General features: G+C 39.4%; 1 protein-coding gene across 3 annotated transcripts in view; it reads left to right on the top strand.

Annotated features, from left to right (window-relative positions):
* Mmut (methylmalonyl-CoA mutase) overlaps nucleotides 1–13,659 on the top strand; it is a 30,934-nt gene extending 17,275 nt beyond the window's left edge. For all 3 annotated transcript variants that reach the window (XM_038341186.2, XM_038341188.2, XM_038341187.2), the window contains exons 8-13: nucleotides 1,087–1,202; nucleotides 4,295–4,410; nucleotides 5,388–5,519; nucleotides 7,967–8,114; nucleotides 8,569–8,736; nucleotides 12,264–13,659. In XM_038341186.2, coding sequence (XP_038197114.1) covers nucleotides 1,087–1,202; nucleotides 4,295–4,410; nucleotides 5,388–5,519; nucleotides 7,967–8,114; nucleotides 8,569–8,736; nucleotides 12,264–12,392 — 809 coding nt within the window. In that variant the 3' untranslated portion in view covers nucleotides 12,393–13,659. The remainder of the gene's footprint in view (nucleotides 1–1,086; nucleotides 1,203–4,294; nucleotides 4,411–5,387; nucleotides 5,520–7,966; nucleotides 8,115–8,568; nucleotides 8,737–12,263) is intronic.
* The last annotated feature ends 9,228 nt before the right edge of the window (nucleotides 13,660–22,887 follow it).

The raw sequence follows: 22,887 nt of genomic DNA, 5'->3' as shown, positions 1-22,887 counted from the left end.
TGCATTCTTGCAAGCACACAGGCAAGCATGTATGTACTTACAACATAGATGTGCATGTGTGATCAGCTATTGCCAATAACAATATCAACCTGGCATGCTTGGCAGTCTTTGTGCTGTCCTTGGAAGAATTCGTTCACTCTGGGGATACCTTTTGGTATGCCCTGTTAGAGCTGTGTCCTGTGGCTGGGGATGCAGCTGTGACTAGGACAGACGTAAACTCCCCTGAGTCTAGAGATTTCATTGCAGTGGAAAGGAACTGAACTGAGTGACTACTGATGATGCTAAGTGCTGGGAAGGAAGGAAGGAGTACAAACTGGGGTGCAGCAGTCAGTTACCTTTAGATGAGAGACGTATGCTTATAATAATGATTTATAATTGACAGATTTTTAAAGTATTTGTCTTTCCATTTAACAACAACTGGCTGTAGGAAAATTCTATAAAATCATAGAAAGCTATTGGACATCACTACTTTCTTTGCTTTCTGCATCTGTCCTGGTAACCAACTGTCCTTGTTTTTTGTTGAGAATAGCAAAGTCCTTTCCTGAAGAAAACCCATCATGTAACTATGTAACTGTTCTTCCCACCTTACCTGTATCCCAGGATGGAGTTTCTGCATTATGCTGAAATTTATTAGATAGCTGTATTTATATTAGATAGCTATTGTTATAGCTTACTGGAAACAGAAAGCAAGTTATGATAGAAAGTAAATTAGGTATAAGATTTTGGACTTAGCAAGATTGGATAGATATGAAATATTTTCTCTGAATTTGTCAAATGCAAATGTACTAGACATTGTTGCTGTATTTTCTCTGTAATAAATATACACATTGTTCTCTGTATGTTGTATATAGTCATTGTACTTAATGTATATAGTTTTCTTATTTTCATTATAGCCTTTTTTTAGAAAAAAGGGTAAATGTAGTGAAATTTCAAATGTATTTTAATAAATAAAGACTTTAATAAATAAACAGTTAAGAATGATACTTAAAAATATTAAACTTATAAAAATGTGATAATCAGCGCATTTTCAATAGGGAACCATTTATGAGTAAATTCACATGTTATTCTCCTTTGGGAAATCACTAGGGTCTGAGGTCATTGTTGGAGTAAATAAGTATCAGTTGGAGAAAGAGGACGCTGTGGAAGTTCTGGCCATTGACAATACTTCAGTGAGGAAGAAGCAGATTGAAAAACTTAAGAAGGTATTGTCCACTATCGTTTGATAAGTATGTTCCAGGTTCTGGGTTCTAGGTTTTTATATTGTTCTGCATAGCTTCTATAGTCTCCAGAAGAGGTCAGTACTTCTCATGTATTTCTTTAAAGGTAAGACATTGGGAAAGTTGCTTGGATTAAATAATTAGGCAGTCATGACTCAGTGCTGAAATCACAAAGTCAGAACACAGTGTGGCTTAGGACCAGTGTTTGCGTCAGAGTCTCTCATTGTAATGGTTCCTCCACTAGACCATGGTTCATTTGCTTTCTGATTTTTCCAATTATCTGTCTTTGTTAGTAATTTTGTAAGCTTCAGTGTCTAGGGAGCTTTTTGCATTTTGCTGGAGTATGCTCTGTCTATCGTGGTGAGCACCATATTTCTGTTTTATTTTAATTTCTTTCTGATATGTTATATAAAAGTGTACAAAACATTTACTTTTACTGTTGTCACATATTCTCTACCTTCTGAAGCTGTCCCGTCTCCTATTTTCTAGCTTTTGTAATCACTGTTCTGAGGCAAGAAACAAATAAACAAAACCTTTTAATTTTTTCTTTACTTATTTTCCTTAACAATCAACTTTTTCTCTCTTAGTTCAAACATTCTATAAAACTAAATAGATTTTTTGTAGTTAGTTAGTATAGAATTCTTTGCAGATATTTAATGATCTCTTTTCCACTTTCATCCCTAATCTGAACCAAGTATCACATTTTATCATTGAAACCTCTATTTAGCAAGTAGCCTTATGTCCCTGCAGTCACAGGAGTCTCAGTATTTATTACAGCTGGAAACTCTTGACTCTTGCACTTTAGTTTCTTATTAACTATATATTGTCAAGGCTTGGGACAATCTGTTTACCATAAACTACCCTAATCTTTGTTTGGGGAAAGAACCTCAGCTTCTGGAGAAATGGAAGGTTCTGTTTTAGACTTTAAAACATTTAAACCTAGAATGACTCTTAGGACCATGGGTAAATCAGACTTCTCTCATTATAAAAGTTAACTTTTACCATAGTTAATCAATGTACTATGTTTCTGCTGTGGTACCCTGAGCTCTTTCTGGTACTGGGTTAAAGTTTATATTTTCTCATAGTTTCCTTACGAGAAGATATGTGTTTGGCTGTTACAATACCCACCCGCTGCACCCCAAGGCTGAACCACGTCAAGACTAATTTTCTGTTAATTTTTTCTTCAGTCTCTAATCCCACTCAATTTTAGCGTGTAATATTTTGCTCTTTGAATTTCAGTAATCCGCTGTCCAGGTAATTCATGCTAACTAAGACTCTAAGGAGTGCTAGTGTTGTGGGGAGCATGGCAATGTGTCCACCTTACCTCAGAAACTCTTAGAAATTCCTACCTGAAGCCTGCCAGCTCCACTGCTTAATCATTCTTTCAATCTTGTCTGCCTTATTTCCTCTGTTAAATTAGATATTTATTTGTTTATTGTTTTTACCTAAAAATTCCAGGAATAATGTAAAATAGCAGGATGGTATGGGCATTGTTCATTTGTTAAAATAATCAATCACTATGGCTACAGTAAAACTGCCAGTAATTGCTACTTAGTTAATACTTACCAATTTTTATTGAAAAATTTTGCTCATCAAACTTTTGCTTGAGCTGAATAGCTTAGAATTCCATGAACTTAAGACTAATCTTGCTTTTGGATCATAGTTGCTGAAAATACATGTTAAAGATTGAATTATTGGCCATTCTAGCTGTAAGTACAGATGATACTTTCAGACATTCTTATTTCCTACAAGAATGACTATGTTCTTTTTACTGCTGCTCTACTATAATACCAAGATTTATGGAGTATCTGTGCTATGCCAACAGTTGCATTAGACACAAATTTTCCTCATTTAATTCTGTTAAGAATCACATGATTCTTTTTATTAATCCAATCTGACAGAAGCTAGTTTGGAGAGATGTCTGTATCTTCCTAAGTGAATGTCAGATGGAAATTGAACCCAGTATGAGTAGATCTCTGTGCCTTGCTCTTCTAATTCTAGTGTATTTCCAACGTTTTGACCTAACTACACAAAAGGTGCATGTTTCTTCCATGCCTCCTATATGCACTGTGTGAGTGCACCTGTTATGAAGATAGGTTTCAGCAAACAATACGTTTGTAAACGATGCTCCATGCTCGTAGATGTTTTCTATTCTATTTAAGTTCTAAAAGCAGGTTTATCACAATTGTTAATTCTACATCCCACACTGCAGTTCATTGGGCGTCATAACTCAGAAGCACCACGCTCTAGCACACTTTACTTAGATGGAAAATTCAGATTCAAACCATGCAGCCATGCAATAACGAAAACTAAGCCTTTTCTTTTTGAAGAGGATTTTGAATTGAGTTTTTTTTTTTTTTTTGCTGTAATATACATTTTCCATCTATCTCTGATAACAGATTATAATCTCAGTGGCATCCTGGAAAATATCATAGTTTGGATTCTTTTTACAGGAGATGCAGCTTGTGAGGCTTGGGCTTGAGTAACATTGATTGCTCAAGTTGTTGACAGAGCACAGGAGAGCTAGGACCTGAGGGGACATGGTTTTAGCCTTGTTCTCTATTTTCTCTCCTTCTTGGTCTTTTTCTGTCTGTGATAAGGTCTCCTATTAGAATGATTTTTAAATAAAAAGAATAGCAATATGTATATGGCCAGCATGTTGTCAGTCATCTAAAGGGCACTTCTGGTCTAGTTAAGCTCCCCTGTAAGCTGCGATCTGGTGGTCTTTCCACTGTTAATTGTGAGTGTTCCTTGGCATTCCCCTGTAAAGGGCCCACTTGTTTTTATTGTGTTGTAGTTTCAGGAAAGCCTGGATAACTATTTGCGAAGTTACTACTCTGCTTGCTTCTGATTTGTTGGCTTTGTGCTAAATCAGAATTATTTTTACAGAATCCTGAATGAATGAGTTAAACAGTGAACATACTTCTTAGGTTGAATATTATGCTCTTCCATTGTTTCCCCTTCTTTTGAGGTAAAGATTATGGAATTTGGTCAGTAGAGTATGTATCAGGGTTTAATCTTGTAGTACCTATTTTATTGCCCTTTTGCATAAAACTGTCTCTTCTTTTCTTCCTAAGATCAAATCCAGCAGGGATCAAGCTTTGGCTGAGCGGTCTCTCGAGGCACTTACCCAGTGTGCTTCCAGTGGAGATGGCAATATTTTGGCTCTTGCTGTGGATGCAGCTCGTGCAAGGTGAACATGTGGGAGTTTGGAGATTTCCAAATAATGAAAGTTTGACCAGTTTAGCTTTTCACAGTGTACTCAAACAAAGCATTGCTTCTGTAAATTCTATGAGCCTAAAAGAAAGTAATGGAAACTGCTAGAAACTTCATACTGGTTTCAGTGCTTACTAATGTTTAAAATATTAATATACTTTGATGGATATTGGTATTTTTATAATTCACTGTATCTTAGAACACATGGCACTGTTATAATGCATCAGGGTCTTTGATTTGTAGGCTGAGATTCGGATATACTCAGCTTTATGATCAAGGTTGTGTGTACAACCCTGACATATTCTTTGAAGGAAAGAGGGGAAACTCTTACCTGATAATTGTTAGATAAAGGTTATTGTCCTGTCATTGCTTTTGCTTTTGAATCATTACTCTTGAAGCTACCAGAAGAATAACAACCCCCAATACTAATCCTTGCTCCTTTGTTGCTAGGCAAGACTGGTGTTGTAAGATGAAAGTAGAGGGAAGAATGAAAAGGCAGGGGAGGGAATGGCAAGAGAGTACTTGTCAACGTGTTTTACTCTCTTATTTTGTGTTGATGTCTTGGCCTATTTCACACCGTTTTCTGCCTGGTCTTCTTGAGCTCATCAGAAAATGTCACTGGTGCTTTAGCTCTCCTGCTGGTATTGATAAATGGGATTTTGTTGAGTTGCCTTCAGACACTGACTGACTTGTAACTTTAAGGTCATGTAGTCTTTATTTTGGTTGACAGGTATTGTAAAGGGACTGCAGTGTAGACTGGCACCAAGAGTAAATTTTATATTAAGTATTCTCAGGAAAGATGTTTTTCTTAGTATCTTATAAATTTTTCTTGAGATTTTATAGCCTATTTTTATTTATTAACAAAGCATTCTAATTGTATTGATTATTGCAGTAAATATTTATCTATTTATTGTTAATTAATGCTCTTCCTGGCACCTCTTTTTAATATTGTAGATGTACAGTTGGAGAAATCACAGATGCTTTGAAAAAGGTTTTTGGTGAGCATAAAGCTAATGATCGCATGGTGAGTGGAGCCTATCGGCAAGAGTTCGGAGAAAGTAAAGAGATAACATCTGCCATCAAGAGGTACTGTGTGAGATAGTGAGCCTGCCGATGGCTTAGTGTCCTTGCTACTTGGGAAATACATTGACTGTTGTACTAGTCTGCTGTTCTTATAAAATGAATAAATGTTGAATAAAATATACATATTATACAGTTAATATATAACGTATAGTTAACATGTAATTTATAACATTTATTACATAATTTATTATTTGTAATCATTATAAATATGCAGTCCTGTGCCAGTATGTGAAACTATGATATTTTGACCAATCATAGATTGTATACATAGTGGTTATCCCATAAGATTATAATGGTTCTAATTTCTGTCTCCCATTGGTATTGCACCTAGTAATGTAGCCATGGTCACAGCCGTGTGTTTCTGGTGATGCTGCTATACACCTGTGCTCTACTAGTTACATAGAAATACAGCATTTACCATCATGCACAGCGTGTAGTACCCAATGATAACAAACAGTGCTGGTACATTTCCTGTTGCTTTAATTTTTATGTTAGAGGATATTCTTCCTACTGCCAAAGAGTATACAGGCAGGCTGGAAGCAGCCTCACATACTTCTGCTAACTACATCTCAATTGCACCATTTTTTCCTGAATTTGATTTAATTTTGTGTTGGGGACCAGTCTCAACAAAAGCATTTCTTGCCAGGGTAGAGGTGTGGGAAAATAAAGACAGGAACCACAAGACAGTAATGGGAGGGAGTTTCAGGGATTATTCAGATCCTGAAAAATCACCCACGCTTATTGTTTCATAGCTTTTTATACCAAACATAAACTGGGGGAGAAGGTAACAAAGGCTTCATTAACATGATAGCATGAGACTTCCCATCATCAGCATTCTGTTGCCTAGGTAGCAGAATGTCTCAAGTCAGGTTTACTCACATACACTTGGTCACACAGGCAGAAAACACCCCTTCCCCAGATGATCTCAGTTACAAAGGAAGAAGCAGAAGTTCATTGGCATATCTTGACACCTATCAGGATGGTGTTGAGTTTTCTTAACTTCAATAAGGGGTCAAGCAGCCACCTCCAGAGCTAGAAGGTGTGATTGAGCCTTGTTATTCCCCAAACTCTCTGACCATCAGATAAGGTAGGAAATGGATCTGCATTTCTTGGCCCCCACAGTTTTGTGCTTCTCTCTCTCTCTCTCTCTCTCTCTCTCCCTCTCTCTCTCTCTTTCACACACACACACACACACACACACACACACACACACACACACACCCCACACACATCATAGAGCCGGGGTATGTAGTATGCTGTACCACTAAGCTTATATAATTGTATCAGGTTTTCACTTTGACAAAGCCACCTCATGATGTGTTTCTCTGAGATGTCTTGGTCATTTAATAATTTATGACTATAATGAATCACATTATATACTGACTGATGAGAATGAAATTAAATATTAAAACTAATAATCATTGGCAAAATGAATACTATTTTTACCTTGCACCATAGTTGCCAGTAGGAGTTTTTCATTTCAAACATTGTTTATTTAATTGATGCTGGTACTGCTTCAGATCCTCCAGTGGAGAGCTTACAGTCATGTTGCTATAGACTTCCTAACTTTTGTCACAAGGTTCAGTTACTTGAATAGTTAAAACTTAATTTTCCCATTTGAAAACTAAACACATGGCTGCTACCTGTGCAGAATGTAAAACCAGTCTTCACTGAGGTGACAGTGAGGACTGGTGCCACTGCCTGACGTGAAGCTGTAATGTGATTTGTTTCTTGAGTGTAAAACTGGCTTCTGGGTTATTGGTGTTATTAACTTGTGTAACACACCTCCCTCAAAAAAACCTGCATTAACAGTTAAATAGTCTATAAGTGATAAATATAAGCCAATGTAAAAGTCATCAGAAGGAATCTTTTTTACAAACAAAAAATTGATGTTGTATTTTGTCATGTTTATACAGTTTGTCATTTTATACACACAAGCATTCTGATTATGTATTATCTGAATGGGCCACATTTTATGGCAATACTGGCTTCACAGAAAGAGTGTGGTAGTGCTTCTTCCCATTCTGTTCTATGGAGCAGTTTGAGCAGTACTGGTGTTAGCTTTTCTCTGAAGGATTGGTAGAACTTGGCAGTGAATTCTCCAGTCCAAAGCTTTTCTTTCTTGTGGCACTGTTTCTGCCTTGATTCCATTGTCTGGTGTAGATCAGTCAGGTGTTTGTCCTTTGATTTAATTTTAGCAGACCATAGTTGTCTGGGAATTTATCCATTCTTGGGTGGTGGGCACACAGGCTGCACTGTCTTTCAAACTTTGCTCTAAGCAGACAATAACCATATTCAAGGCTTGCATGGCAGTCTCACTATTAAATACAGATATTAATGAGATGCACATAAGTGGGCATTCTTAAAAGATTTCTATGGGTAAATTGCAGTTTTACATCTTATATTGAACAGTTAATATTTAACTATTATTACCTTTTAAATGTTCCTAGAGTTAATAAATTCATGGAACGTGAAGGTCGCAGACCCCGTCTTCTTGTGGCAAAAATGGGGCAAGACGGCCATGACAGAGGAGCCAAGGTCATCGCTACAGGATTTGCTGATCTTGGTTTTGATGTGGATATAGGCCCTCTGTTTCAGGTATGTATTGAAATTATTTTCAAAAAGTCTAACACATTCTGCATTTTTCAATGTATATAATTTACTTATGATTAAAAATAAACACTCATGTTAACTCTGATGTTTGTGAATGTAAATGTCAGTTGAGAATGAAATGCTGTGAGGCTTTGGATAGTGAAGCTTACCTTAAAGGTTTTATTTTTGTAGTCTTTGAGTGTCAGTAGTTATGGTCGGTAAAGATGACCTTGAAAATTCCTTGGGGAAATTTTTTTGTTCTAACTTAGACTTAATTGGTGAATTCCAGTCCCAGAAGCACATACATGATTGGTGTTCATTGTGTCAGTAGCTTCCATATCACTCAGAATGTGCCGATGAGGGACTGGGAAGTGACAGTCAGGTATAATTGTGGAACGCTGAGGAAAGAACCCCAGTACTTTGCTTCAGCCTTACCTCTCTCTGCCTTCTGTGTGCTCAGACCCCCCGTGAAGTCGCCCAGCAGGCTGTGGACGCAGATGTGCATGCTGTGGGCGTCAGCACACTTGCTGCTGGTCACAAAACCCTCGTTCCTGAGCTTATCAAAGAGCTTACTGCCCTGGGACGGCCAGACATCCTTGTCATGTGTGGCGGTGTGATTCCACCACAGGTATTGTTCTTCTTTATACTTTTCTGCATATACATACATGTACACATGTACACACATAGACACACACAAGCCTTTACTGGAGTTACTAACAGGAGTGCGGGTAAGGGTTTACTTACAGGAGCCGCGGTGACTGGAAAGCAGATGCGTCACTAAAAAGCCCTCCCTGACACTGGTGAAGACTTAAGAAAGCTGCCTCCCTGGAGCTCTCTGCAGGACTTAGGCAGCTTTGAGGCTCAGTCTCCTCCAGCAGTAGTACACTGCTTCTGTAGCCTTGGGGTGGGGTCCTTGTCAATCTTGCAGCTTTCAGCTATCCCAGGCGTGTGAATTATGTTTTCATCTGAGTCTTAGGAATCGCCTTGCTTTTCCCTTGAAGGAAAGTTTCAATGATTCAGAGGAAATTGCTATGTAAAACAACACATATATTCTGCCTACCCCCACGAATATGTATCAGGCTATGAAACTGGAGACAATGCAGGACTAACACATGCACAGACAGACAGACAGACAGATGATAGATAGATAGATAGATAGATAGATAGATAGATAGATAGATAAGTGGGCAGGCAGGCAGACAAGCAGACAGACAGACAGGCATAGATAGAAAGATATAGATAGATAGATAGATAGATAGATAGATAGATAGATAGATAGATAGATAGATAGATAGGCAGGCATGTATGTTTCTAAGGATGAACTGGTTTTAGATACAGAGGCAAGTTATGCCTCAGTGATTTCACTGGGTAAATTCTGCACACAGTGAGCACTGTTCTTTTTTTTTATTAAGGTTATATTTTAATTCATTATATAAAATTTAATTTAGCTTTTTTCAAAAAACTATATGAGAAAAGCACCAAGAACTTATGATAGCTATCTGTCATCTCTATATTCAGTTAACAGTGGCAGAGCGATTCAGATAGAAGCAATGGACATCCCAATATAGAGAGAAAGATGGTGTAAATGCAGTATGTTTGTACCTGGGCAGCAGTATAGAGGCTTTGGATGGGTCTTTTAGGTAGCTTGCATCTGTTGGAGAGTTCCTCATCCATTTTTTTGATAGCCCCATCCTTGAATGCTTCTCTACCCCATAGTTACGTCCTTTGTAAACTCCTTTACTAGTAAAACTATTTTGATTGAAATAACTTTTCTGGACTGAAAACTAACCATACTGCTAGCGCATGAAATCAGCTTGTCCTGAATGTTATAGGCAATAAGGAGAGGAAGTGGATACTCAAAAAGGAATAGAGAAATGAATGATATCAATTAATTATCAATGAGGTAAAAAGAAGACTACAATGTGTTATTACTGTTGTTTTAGAAGAATTACTTAAGATGCAAAAAGGGCCTATTCCCCATCTGACTTCCAATGATAACCACTTTTCCTTTTTAATTAAGATTAGGAAAAAATTGGTTTTGAGTGTATAGGACAGTAGATGCTTGTAGGTGCTGCATAGACCCCACTAGAACATCCATCAGTAAAATACAATTTCGCATCTAGGTGTGCAATCTTTATTCTTCTATTACACCTCACAAAATAGAATGGTGAATTTATACTTTATTAAAAGTGAGAAAACAGATGTGCATGAGGCTGAGATGATAAGGCGAGTGGCATCTTTTTTCTTGTTTTCTTCCTACATCAATATGAGTTTTTTTAAAAATTTTATTCTGTTACTGTAACAGATTTTCAAAGTGAAAAAGCTATTTTAACTCACAATTTTGGAGATTTCAGTCCATTATCTATTGTTCCTGTTGTTTTGGGGAGTCAATGTTGTAGCAAGGAGAGCATGAAGAAGGACACAGGAAAGATGAAGAAGGAATTCTCAGGCTAATGACCCAAAACTTCTATTAGATTCCACCTGTACTGCTTTCGCACCTTGTAGTCATGCAAGGGCCTGGGTCCAATCCTTTAACAGGTAGGCCTTTGGGGGCCACTAATTGAACTATAGGACTGGGTGTGTATGAAATGCTGCTGTTATTCAACTTAAAGCCACTTTGTTATTGAATTAGAAAGTGTAACACAGAATGTTGAATCAAGCAGATGTACCCTTTCCAGATGTAGCATTTATAGTTTCTGCAGTTTGATTAAACATTTCCCATCTTCAGTACTGTGCAACTCAGCCAGGATCTTGGCCTCTTTGCATCATTGTCCTCAAGGGCTTTAGGCTAGCTGAGAGAACACATGGATCCTAGGTACATTTTAAAGCATGATCTGGCCTGTTGTGTGGGAGACATTGTGAAGTGTCTTTTTATTTGGAGATAATTCCAAATTAATACCTAACGTGCAAAAATAAAAACAGTATAAACAACATCTGTGTGCCCTCTGTCCACATTCAGATATTGCTATCTTCTAAGCCACCCACTCAGGTACATTTTGCAAAGCTTGTGTGAGAATTAGGCAACTACGACCTTCCTTTGAGTTGGAGAATTTCAGAGTTCCCCACAACTCACCAGCTGAATACACCATTCCATGTCTGTAGCTCAGCTTTCAGGATAATGCCATGGAACACTGCATTATTAGGAAAGGAAAAGGAGCTGGCAGCCTCTCAACCGGCCTGTTCTCAACCTGGAGCTGGCTGTTACCAGATGCTACAATCATTCGTATGAGCTCCTAAAACATGTAGCACCCGCTCTTTCAAACAGTGCTGTAGGGCCAGTGCTGGGGATATGAAGATGATTGGACATGCACTCTGTTCTCAGAAATTCAGGCAAGAAGGACACAGATTCAGGAGTATGTGTTAAATGCTATTGCAAAACATCTACTATTGTAAGAAGGGTATAAAGGTAGGAAGGGGTACTTGGCAGGTAATTGGTGTGGTTTGAAATTTATTCTCTAGTTTTGACCATTTAAAAATGAGAGAAAAGGCCACTGCTGCAACAGCTAAACACAGGCTGTATCATCTGTCCTGTATGGTAAGGGTCAAGCCTCACAGCACACCCTAAATTTGCTATTGTAGCTAAATGTGTTCTGCTGTTAACCGAGCCTAAAGCCTGCTGCGGTGCTTGTGCCCTGGGAATCCTTGCACTAAAGCAGTAGCTATCACTAAATACATGACCTGCTGCAGCAGGAGAGGAAGAACCAGTCCTCCTAAACAGAGAGCCGATTTACCATGAGGCCAGATTCACGATGTCACTGTTCACTGGTGACAGAGATGTGTCCAAGAGAAAATAGACTGATACCAAGTTTAACGCAGAGAACGATAAGCCGTAAGGATTGAAGGAATGGAAAATTAGGTTTTAAATACAGTTCCTTCTCGTTAGGGCCACATAGCTTCACATTGCTGACAACAACAGGCAGGTTCTGGTTTAGACATGGGGATCTGAGCGCAACGTTGCTGGTTATTGTTAGCTGCCCCATCATGAAAGGCATTTGTTTCAGCTCCGCATGCAAACTGTGTACCAGCTGAGAAAGTTTTGGGCATTGGTGAAGAAGAAAGGGAAAGGTGTACACACTCATGCAACACATATGTATAAAGTATGTTTCTTCGAAGTTGAAATAATGTCTCTATTAACCAAGTAAATATGTCCAACAGGATTATGAATTTCTATATGAAGTTGGTGTTTCCAATGTGTTTGGTCCTGGAACGCGGATTCCCAAAGCCGCCGTTCAAGTACTTGATGATATTGAGAAGTGTTTGACAGAGAAGCAGCAGTCTTTATAACATCTGGATCTGTAGTTATGACCAAAGAAAATAGTAAAGCTATGTCTTCAGGTAATTCCAACATCTGTTGTTGTGCCTGTTTTGGCAGCCTCGCAGCAAAAGACCCTGATTATAATCATGCAGTCCTGCTAATACACATATTTAAAGAACATGAATTTAAAAGTAAAAATCTCTAAAAATTATCTATACCAAGTATTTCTTAAATACATTATTTTTAAAAGTAAAATGGCATACTGCTAAGAAATAACTAGTAAAAAATTTTCTTAAAAATAATTAAACTTATTTTGTTTTGATTTTTGAGGCAGGCTCTCACTATGTGTCCTTGGGTATTATGTAACTCACTAAGTAGACCAGGTTGGTCTTAAACTCATAGAGACCTACCTGCCTATGCCTCCCAGGTACTGCGATTAAAGACTGTGCCAACATTCCTGGCAAAATTGAACTCTACATATAACAATTTGACTGATTCCTTCTGTCAATTTAGTGTTGATTTGGGTACTAGAAACTCAAGTTCCTGTGTTAATGAATTAGCAAAATAATAACATTTATCTTGGAAAAGATAGTGTAGGGTGTTTATGTATGGAAATAGATTGGGGTTATGATCCTCAGCCAGATCTAAATAAAATAAAAATATTGTGTCACACCCTGCACAATGGAATAGGGGACAGACAGATATGCCTTCTAGAATTGTTCAATTCCTCCTTAGCATGACAATGCGGTATTGTTAATGTCAGGCCTGCCTCCAAACTCAGGAAAAAATGTTTGTGAACGCCTTCTTAAATGAAGTGCTGATGGTCATGTGGATTCTTCTAGAGTGCTGATTTAAGTCTGTTACATGAAATCAGTAAGCCTTCAGATCTAGAAACAGGCTAATTTGCATAGATTGTCTATTAAAGATGAGTTACAAATATAAAAATGTCCAAAGAGTGACCTTAAATAATTCATTCTTTAAAGGAAGAGAGTTGTTCTTTGTTAGGATAAGGCATTAATGAAGGTGAAGTAAGAAATGAGGGTACTTCTGTAAATTTCCATATTATAAATCAGATAGTAGGGTTTTGAAGAGCATAATCATCTATTGCTGTGGAATTAGACTACACTATAATGCAGTTTAATTTTCAGAACATGACTCATGGAGGGCATCATGACTACTATTGTTCCCATTTCAGAGATAAACAGTTTGACTTCATGGTCAACAATATATTCATTGTGTTATCTTATGTACCATTTATAAGGAAATATATATTCAATAAATATGTTGTTCTTTTGATGTGTTCCATTATGTGATTGGTAACTTGATATGTGCCATGTTTTATATATTTATAATTACTGACATTTCTCTTTGAAGATCACTTTGGGAAGAACAGTCATCAAATCTACCAGATTTTGTTTTTCTTGTGTTTTTGCCCAAATATCAAAGTAATAAAGTCAATAATCTCACCATTTTAAAATATTTCCTGAAGTATACAGAAACACAATGCATAGGGTGGTAAATTTGGCCTTGCACTCGATTAAGTGTTTATCACGATTATTTGTAGAAAATGCCAGCATTTAAACATTTTACTATTAATTATTTCAGAACATTCCAAAGGAAATATTCTGTCTAACTTTTCTTTTTTTTTTCCCTCATGGTTTATTTTTTTAATATTTAAAAATTTCCATCTCCTTCCCTCCTCCTCCCCCCTCCCTCCCCTCCTCCTCCCCCTTCCCTCCCCTCCTTCTCCCCCTTCCCTCCCCTCCCCTCCACCCATACCTCCCCTCCCTCCCTCTCAAGGCCAAGGAGCCATCAGGGTTCCCCACTCTATGCTAAGACCAAGGTCCTCCCAACTCCCCCCAGGTCCAGGAAGGTGATCGACCAAGCTGAGAAGGCTCCCACAGAGCCCGTCCATGCAGAAGAATCAGAGCCCAGAGCCATTGTCCTTTGCTTCTCAGTCAGCCCCCGCTGTTGGCCACATTCAGAGAGACGGGTTTGGTCGCATGATCCATCAGTCCCATTCCAACTGGAGTTGGTGATCTCCCATTAGTTCTGTCCCACCGTCTCCATGAGTGAACGCACCCCTCTTGTTCCTGACTTTCTCCCTCATGTTCTCGCTCCTTCTGCTCCTCATCAGGACCTTGGGAGCTCAGTCCAGTGCTCCAATGTGGGGCTCAGTCACCTTCCCCATCTGTCGCCAGCTGGAGGTTCCCTCACATAAAAACCTCTGTGTTTACCAATAGGCCCCTTTGAATTAGACGATGACCAAGTATACAGAAAGTGAATGTTCCAAAACAGGAAAAGATTAGGAAGGCATCTGCTATCTAATGCCTTCCTGATGGGACTGAAATCAAAACAGAAGGTTTTAGTGGTATTATAAAACACATTGAAAATACACTGCAACGAGGATTTACTTTACTGAGATACCTGGGTCAAAGGTTAGTGCCTCCACCAGCTGCTAAAATGTTCAGAACCACATCTTAGCCTGAGCATTCATCTTTTATCAAGCATTGGTTTTGTGAACCATAGGATGGGCCAAGGTGACAAAGTCATATACCATGTATATATAAAACACAAATCTTTAAGTGTGTGCAGATAAAGAATAAACAGATCAGTGAGAAGCAGTAGACCCTTGCACACACAGTGTGGAAGTGCAGAGAGAAGAAAACCTCCATTTCAGCTAGGGTATAACGAGAACAGTTACCAGGGAGAGGTATGTGTCTTTATGATTTAATATGAGGAATTTGCTTCCACAACTAAACAGAGCCTACAGAAGATTCCAAGGAGGCAGCTTTCTGTCAGGCACAAACTGAGACATGCTTTCTGAAATAGGTGGTCAGGAGGGAAGATAACGGGGTCCTGGGACAGCAGTTGCAGGTCCAACACTGTTCTAATCTATTCAGGAAAAGGTTTGGGGCCCCTTCAAAGAGCTTTTGAGTGGATCAGATGGGCCATTTAGGATCCCCTCTTGTTTGATTAAAGCCAACTGAATAAGAACTTGAATTATAACATAAAATTCCTTCTCAGTATCATTAAAGAGGAATGATTGATGGAGAGAGAGAAAGAGAGAGAGAGAGAGAGAGAGAGAGAGAGAGAGAGAGAGAGAGAGAGAGACTCATTCTGTGCATTCCACAGAGCTGACTGTTTTTATCTTTCTGCTGTAATCTCAGGTGACTAACTCTGGAAGCCACCTAAGTAGAGAGACTGTATTAGCAGTTAGAGGATGGTTTTGAATTCCTGCATGGAGAAGGGACACGAATTACAGAATCATAATCTGTCTATATTTGCTACCCAACATGGCAGCCCCACACATAGAAACTGTAGTGGCTTTTCATTTATATTTTAATAAATAAAGCTTCCTGAAGATCAGAGAGTAAAACAGCCCCACTGGTCAGTCTTTCCAACCAGGCAGTAGTAGTAACATACACATTTAATCTCAGTAGCTATATTAGTTTGCCATAGAAACCAGGCAGTAATGGTGCACGCCTTTAATCCCAGCCCTATAGAGGATTATAAAACAGGAGAAGACGGCTCTCAGTCTCATTCTGAGATTCCTGGAGGCAGGATGGGCATTTTGGACTCAGGTAGAGGTAAGAGCCAGTGGCTGACTGCTGTGTTTTTCAGATCTTCAGGATGAATCCCAATTTCTCTCTCTGAGTTTTTATTCTTGCTTCAAGAAACAGTGAAGTATGTATTTGGTGATAGAAAAACCGAGGAAGAATGGCAGCGATGCTGATTCAAACAGCTCATCTGCAAGCTAACGTGGAAACATTCTTTCTCAAAACCAGTCATTTAGAAATGCTCGTGTTCTCAGAGTTCCTTAATGGTACTAGTGAACCTCTCACTGTAGACAGATATTTCTGTCCTGCCTGGTCCCTCAGCCATTCACTCCCAAAGAAACACACAGAGGCTATATTACTTATAAACTGTTTGGCCTGTTTTTAACTAACTTATTTTTAACTAACTCTTACAACGTAAGTTAACTTCTAATTCTTGTCTGTGTTTAGCCACGTGGCTTGCTCCCTTTTCTCAGTTAGGCTTTCTCATCTCGCTTCCTCTGCGTCTGGCTGGTGACTGCATCTCTGCCTTTCCTCTTCCCAGCATTCTCCTAGTCTGATTGCCCAGTCTGGATGTCCTGTCTGGCTACTGGCCAATCAGTGCTTTACTAAACTAATACGAGTGACAGATCTTTACCATGTACAAGAGAGCGTTGTCCCACAGCGTTTCACAGCTGAGATTTGTAAGAATGTGGTGTTAGACTCCACCTTCAGCTCAGCCCTCCTCCCACAGATATATTACTCTATATATTAAGTAATGGACTACTCATGCCAGGAGTTGTTATCGGGGAAGCTTGTTCACATAAAAAGGGTGGCCACATTTCCTGTTCCTATCATCTTTCTGCCTCGGAACCAGAGAGCCTGGGTGCCAGCTCTTGCTGGGAATCCTCCAGTCTTCTTGACTGACCCCCACTTCTCCAGCCATGCTGTTTGTCTCTGGTGATGGGGCCTGAACTCTCTTCAAAGCCTTCAGTGTTGCTGCTTCTCTGTCTGTCCATACTGTTAGTAATTTTTCTGATTTATTTATTCCTCAATAGTCCACATAGATATTCTCTGGGAAAAACCTGCTCCATCTAAAGCCTAACAAGTTTATAAGGTGATGATAGCCTTCATCAGAATATGCACAACCTCAACTTTTCTCACCAGGACAGAGTCAATGAACATGCAAGCAATTGAGTTCAATTTTTCTTTTTTAAACTTTTAAATTTTGTTAGAAAGAAGCAAGAATAGCTGTTGTACCCAGTCAGGACCCCCAAAGACCACCAAGAAGCCAAAACCAATGCAAAAGCAAAGAGTCTTTTTCTCTCTCTCTTTTGATAATACCATTATGCTGGGGCTGACCATCCTGCACAAAGGCAAGATAACTGGGATCTTGAGAGGGAGGTTGGGCCTTCTTTTAAGCCTTACTGAGGGGAGCGTCTAAGGAAGTTAGGTCCTTTTAGATATGATTGGCTTAAGGAAGTGGAAATCATATTAGTACGTCTTAATTGGCTAGGGTTAGTCAGGGATGAGTCAGAGCTGTAGCTTTTCATTTTGGGGCGGGCCTGGACGAGTCCCAGGTCCTGTCCTTGATCTGCTGCAGAGGCTGGTTCAGGTCTGGCCTGGCCTAGTACTGCATGTACCAGGCCTCTCCCTTGCTGTTGGGGTGTTAGAGATAGATTGTCCTTTACTTGTGGCTTTTTCTCAGAAACTGCGTGCTCAGTCTCAGGAAACTAAAATCAAGGCCTGATCTCTGAGAGAAGATTGAGCAGCCTGTTGTGGAATCTGCTCGGTTCTTTCAAGCTTTGTATATGTGAGTGGGGTACAGTGTGATGTTTTGTTAAATGCATCATTGCGTCATGATTCTAACAGTGCCGTTGGTGTAGTCATCACCTTGAATTTCCATCATTCCTTTATGACAATGAGTGTAGTTTTAAAAAGTAAACTTTAGGGGCTGGAGAGATGGCTCAGTGGTTAAGAGCATTGCCTGCTCTTCCAAAGGTCCTGAGTTCAATTCCCAGCAACCACATGGTGGCTCACAACCATCTGTAATGAGGTCTGATGCCCTCTTCTGGCCTGCAGACATACAGACAGAATGCTGTATACATAATAATAAAAATATTTTTAAAAAAGTAAACTTTATCAAAGTTGAGAGAAGAGGGACTGTGCCAAGACTGAAGGGAGCTGAGGTACAGGATGGGAAGTTGGTTAACCAGCATAACATGGAACTGGGGTAGGGTGGATAACTTGTGGGTTCTTACAGCATCATTTTCGAGTGGAATTCTGAGGGTTTGAGTGTAATGTGTTTATTGACTCCGGCTGGGGGAGACGGAATTTTCCTTGTCCTGTTCAAACATCCTGCTTGTTGGTTTTGCTTTGCTTGTGCTTCCTTGCCTGGAATTTCAACCTTCATAGACTGTGAAATCTTCCTTGACATTGTCTCTGAGAAGTAACTTCTTTTCTGATACTATACCCTGCAGGCTCTAGTCCTTGTTGCCTTGTGCACCTGAGCTCTGATCTCATCTCCCTGTTTCAGTGAGACTGACACACTCTACTTATGTTTAATTTCCTATACAGCGTGAGTAGAAAACTCTCCAAGCAGTAGAGTAGGCCCAAACAAAAAGATAACAGTGATGGCAAAATTAAACAATATATAAAAATGGCGTTGATTGCTTACCTTGTACCATTTAAATAAAATGGAACCCAAATTGGACCAAATATAAAAACAAGAGCTAACAAGAGACTGAACTCGACATTAATCTGTTGAATGCGATATCAAAAGCACAGGCAATATCAGGGGGAAAATAGAATATTTCGACATCATAACAATTAAAAATGTCTTTATTTCTGTTCTGACCCAGTAGTTGTTCATTAGGGAGTTATTCAGTTTCCATGAGTTTGTAGACTTTCTGATGTTTCTGTTTTTGAAATCTACGTATAATCCGTGGTGGTCTAATAGGAAAAAGGGTATTTAAATTTTCTTGCATCTATTGAGACTTCCTGGGAGGCTTTTGTCTGAGGGGAGGTGGGAGTTGGACGTGGAAGACAGGGGAGGTAGGAGGGTGGAAGGGAGGGAAAACTGCAGTCAGAATGTAATATATGAGAGAAGAATAAAAATAAAAAAATAAAAATTATTTCTCAAAGTACATTATCTACACAAGAAACATGGAGCTTGCTTAATGGAAGAATTAAGGTAGTAGTGTGTTTTTATAAGTATCTGATCTGCAGAATAGATGAATAGTTTCCAGCCCAAGGTTAAAGGAAAAGAGTAACTATCCCAGTTGTAGGCAAAGGGGGTGGAGTGGATAGAAGGCACTGAGGTTATAAAGGCACTTGTTGCTCTCGCAGAGGATCTGGATTCTGTTCCCAGCACCACATGGCAACTCACAACTGTAACTCCAGCTCCAGGGATTGTGACTCCTCCTCTTCCGGCCTCTGCAGCAGCAGCGTGCATATGGCACACATTTGTATATGCAGGCAATACATACACATACGAAAGAAAAATAAATCTAAAAAATAAAAAGTGGACAGAATTTGACAGGGATTAGAGATGGGGTGTGGGTGTGGCATGGGTTGGAAAGAGTAGGGGTGAATGTCCCCAAAATACAGTGTCTACATATATTCCATTCTCAACGAATTAATGAAAATGTTTTTTTTTTTTTTTTTTAAACTGGGCAAAGGACTTACATTGCTCCAAATCAATCCTGTAACTGTCCAAAGTACAGGACAAGATATTCACCATCACTACTTCCTAGTCTTTAAAGGCAAATCAGTACCAAGTGGCATTTCATCCCTCCCCCCCCCCCCCCGTGAGAATGTCTGTTGCATGGTCTAAAAGTTATAGGGGAAATGGGCACTTTGTTCCTTTCCTGTCGAAACTTACTGTGGTTCATCTATTGTGGAGAACAGTTTAAGCCCTTCAGCCAACTGAACATGATTACACTTGTAGGTGTGTAGGTTTGTTCTTGGTTTTATAATCTTTTAAAAAGGTGAACACAGGGAATCAAACATACTTGCGCAACGGTTGTCCTGTACTGACTGTCACCTCAGTCTGTATTTTGAATGCTGAAATATGATAGTGTTTGTCTTTTCGGTAAGGGAATCACTGCTCAGTTTTCATGACACAGACCCTGGTCCCTGACCCCACCCACTACAGTAAGGTGGGAACTATCTTCCACATGCCACTTGACAGAGCTTCCCCTTCTCCTGTCCTCCTACCTCCCCTCATCCCATTCTCCATCCACTCCATCCAGTCCTCAGAGGCAGTAAAGCCTCCCTTGGGGAATCAATGAAGTCTGGCATAGCAACTTGAGGCATGAACACCACCTCCCTCCACCCCGCATCAAGGTAAGCAAGGTATTCCACCATAGGTATTCCACCATAGGGAATCAGCTCCAAAAAGCCAATTCATGCACCCAGGATAAGTCCTGATTCCATTGCCAGGGGCCCCACAAACAGATCAAGTAGCACAACTATCACCCATGTTCAGAGGACCTAGTTTGGTCCTATGCAAGTTCCCCAGCTGTCAGTCCAGAGTCAGTGAGCTCCCACTTGCTCAGGTAAGCCGTCTCTGGTTTTCCCCATCATGATCTTGAGACTCCCCTTGCTCCTATGATCCCTCTTCTTTCTCTTCAGCTGAACTCCAGGAGCTCAGACCAGTTGTTTGGCTGTGGATCACCGCATCTGCTTCCATCACTTACTGGATGTAGGTTCTGTGATAACAGTTAAGGTCTAATCTGATTACTAATCTGATTACAGGGGAAGGCTGGTTCAGGCACTCTCTCCACTATTGCTTGGAGTCTTAGCTGGGGTCCTTCTTGTGGATTCCTGCCAGTTTCTTTTTTAGCTCCAGGGTTCTCCCTAACCCCATAATGGCTCCCTCTATAAATCTTTTATTGCTCTCCTACTCCGTCTCTCCCCCAACTCGACCATCTGTATCCCTTATGTTTCTATCTGCATCCCCTCCCTTTTATACCCCCTCCACTCAATTTACCCAGGAGATCTTAACTGTTTCCCCTTCCTGGGGCCCTCTATACATGTCCTCTTAGGGTTCTTCTTTTTACCTAGCTTCTCTGGGGCTGTGGAAGGTAGCATGATTGTCTTTTGCTTTGCATCTCATACCCACTTATGAATGCATACCTACCATGCTTGTCTTTCTGGATCTGGGTTACCTTACTCAGAATGTTCTTTTCTAGTCCTGCCCATTTCAAGATGTCATTGTTTTTTACTGCTGAGTAGTGCTCCATCATGTAAAGGTATCACAATTTCTTTATCCATTCTTTAGTTGAGGAACATCTGGGTCTCCAGTTCCTTCCTTCCTTTCTTCCTTTCTTTCTTTCTTTCTTTCTTTCATTCTTTCTTTCTTTCTTTCTTTCTTTCTTTCTTTCTTTCTTTCTTTCTTTCTTTGTTTCTCTATGTAACAGCTGCTTTTGCCTCATGAGTGCTAGGATTAAAGTCTTATACCACCACCACCCAGTGACTTAACCATTTCCAAAATTTAAAACTAAGCATCTTTTCTAGGATATTAAGTCTACAAGACATTTTATCAATATGACCGATAAACATCAATGTTCATAGTGGCATTATTTGTAAAAGTGAAAAAGCAGAGGCAATCCAAGTGTCTGTCTACTGAGAAAATGTAGGATGTATTTGCAATGGAATATTCCACTGGAATAGGAAACAATATTAATACATGCTACAATATGGCCAGAACTAGAAGGTATTGTCCTAAGGAAACAGCAAGTTTCTACTTGCCTGAGATTCTTAGAGTACTTACATGCATATAGGAGATTATTATAGAGCTGTATACAGAGTTTCAACTGAAGAGGATAAAAAAGTTTTTGGAGGTGGGTAATGCTGTTGATTGCAAAACAATATGAATGCATAAAAATCTATAGAATTGATATAATCAATTTTGCATTTTTCATATCTTATTATGATTATGTACTTGGATGATAATGCCCGGCTCGATCTAGTCTCTAGTTCAAGTATAGATGTTAGTATTTTCATTAATCTTTTAGAAATTCCATTAAAACTTTTTCATGTATATGTTTTAATTGCATCAATGTCTTGCACTACTTGTGTACCTGGTGCCTGCAGAGGTCAGAAGAGGACTGGGTCCCATGGAGCCGGAGTTACAGATGAGTGTGACCTGCCATGTAGGTGCTAAGAACCAAACCCAGGTCCTCTGGAAGAGGAGCTGGTCTTAACTGCTGACCCACTTCTCCAGCCCCTATGGTATTGATCTCATTGTGTATCTCCTCTACTGCTGCTATATTTAAGAAAAATGAAAAAAAATGAGGTGTGAATCACAGAAGAAAGGCAGATCACTTAGAAAGCTGTACAGTTAAAGGATTTGAGTTTTTACTCTTAAGGCTGCAAAGAGCCACACAAGAATTTTAACTATATGGAGAAGATGCGTGTGGAATAGCATGGCTGCGGTGTGTGCGCTGCTTTCCATGTAGAAGAGTGGAGATAAGAGTTAAGAGCTGCCTATAGAGATGCATCAGAGAGAGTCTAAGCATGTAAGTTTATCTCCTTAGGTACTTACTGCTCAGAGATGCCAGTGATGTAGAGGATATGATCATACCTTAAAAGACTGACCTGTAGAAACTGACTCTTATTCTTAGAAAGATCTCTGCAAATCTATTGTTTGCTGTGTAAATCTGCTGTCTTCCCCCACCTAATTTGTTGTTCTGACGATTTAAAAAAAAATAAAATACCTTTTGTCCTTCTTCAACAGTTTCATACATGCATCGTATAACTTCTAACTTCCCCCGTTAACCCCTAGGCACCCCAACACTCCCATTCCTGTCTCACTCTTTTGATTCTCTATGATTTCATGATTGAAGACACGGTATAATATCAAAATGATAGAAATTTAAGTTCTTGAATTTTCATGGGTCAAGACTAGAACTTTGGAGATCAGACTAATGTCTGATCTCCAATATATACAAAGAACTCAAGAAATTGGTCATCGAAAGAACAA

This window comes from Arvicola amphibius, chromosome 9 (assembly GCF_903992535.2).
Source record: "Arvicola amphibius chromosome 9, mArvAmp1.2, whole genome shotgun sequence".
Taxonomy (NCBI): domain Eukaryota; kingdom Metazoa; phylum Chordata; class Mammalia; order Rodentia; family Cricetidae; genus Arvicola; species Arvicola amphibius.
This window is presented reverse-complemented; position numbering and strand designations above follow the sequence as displayed.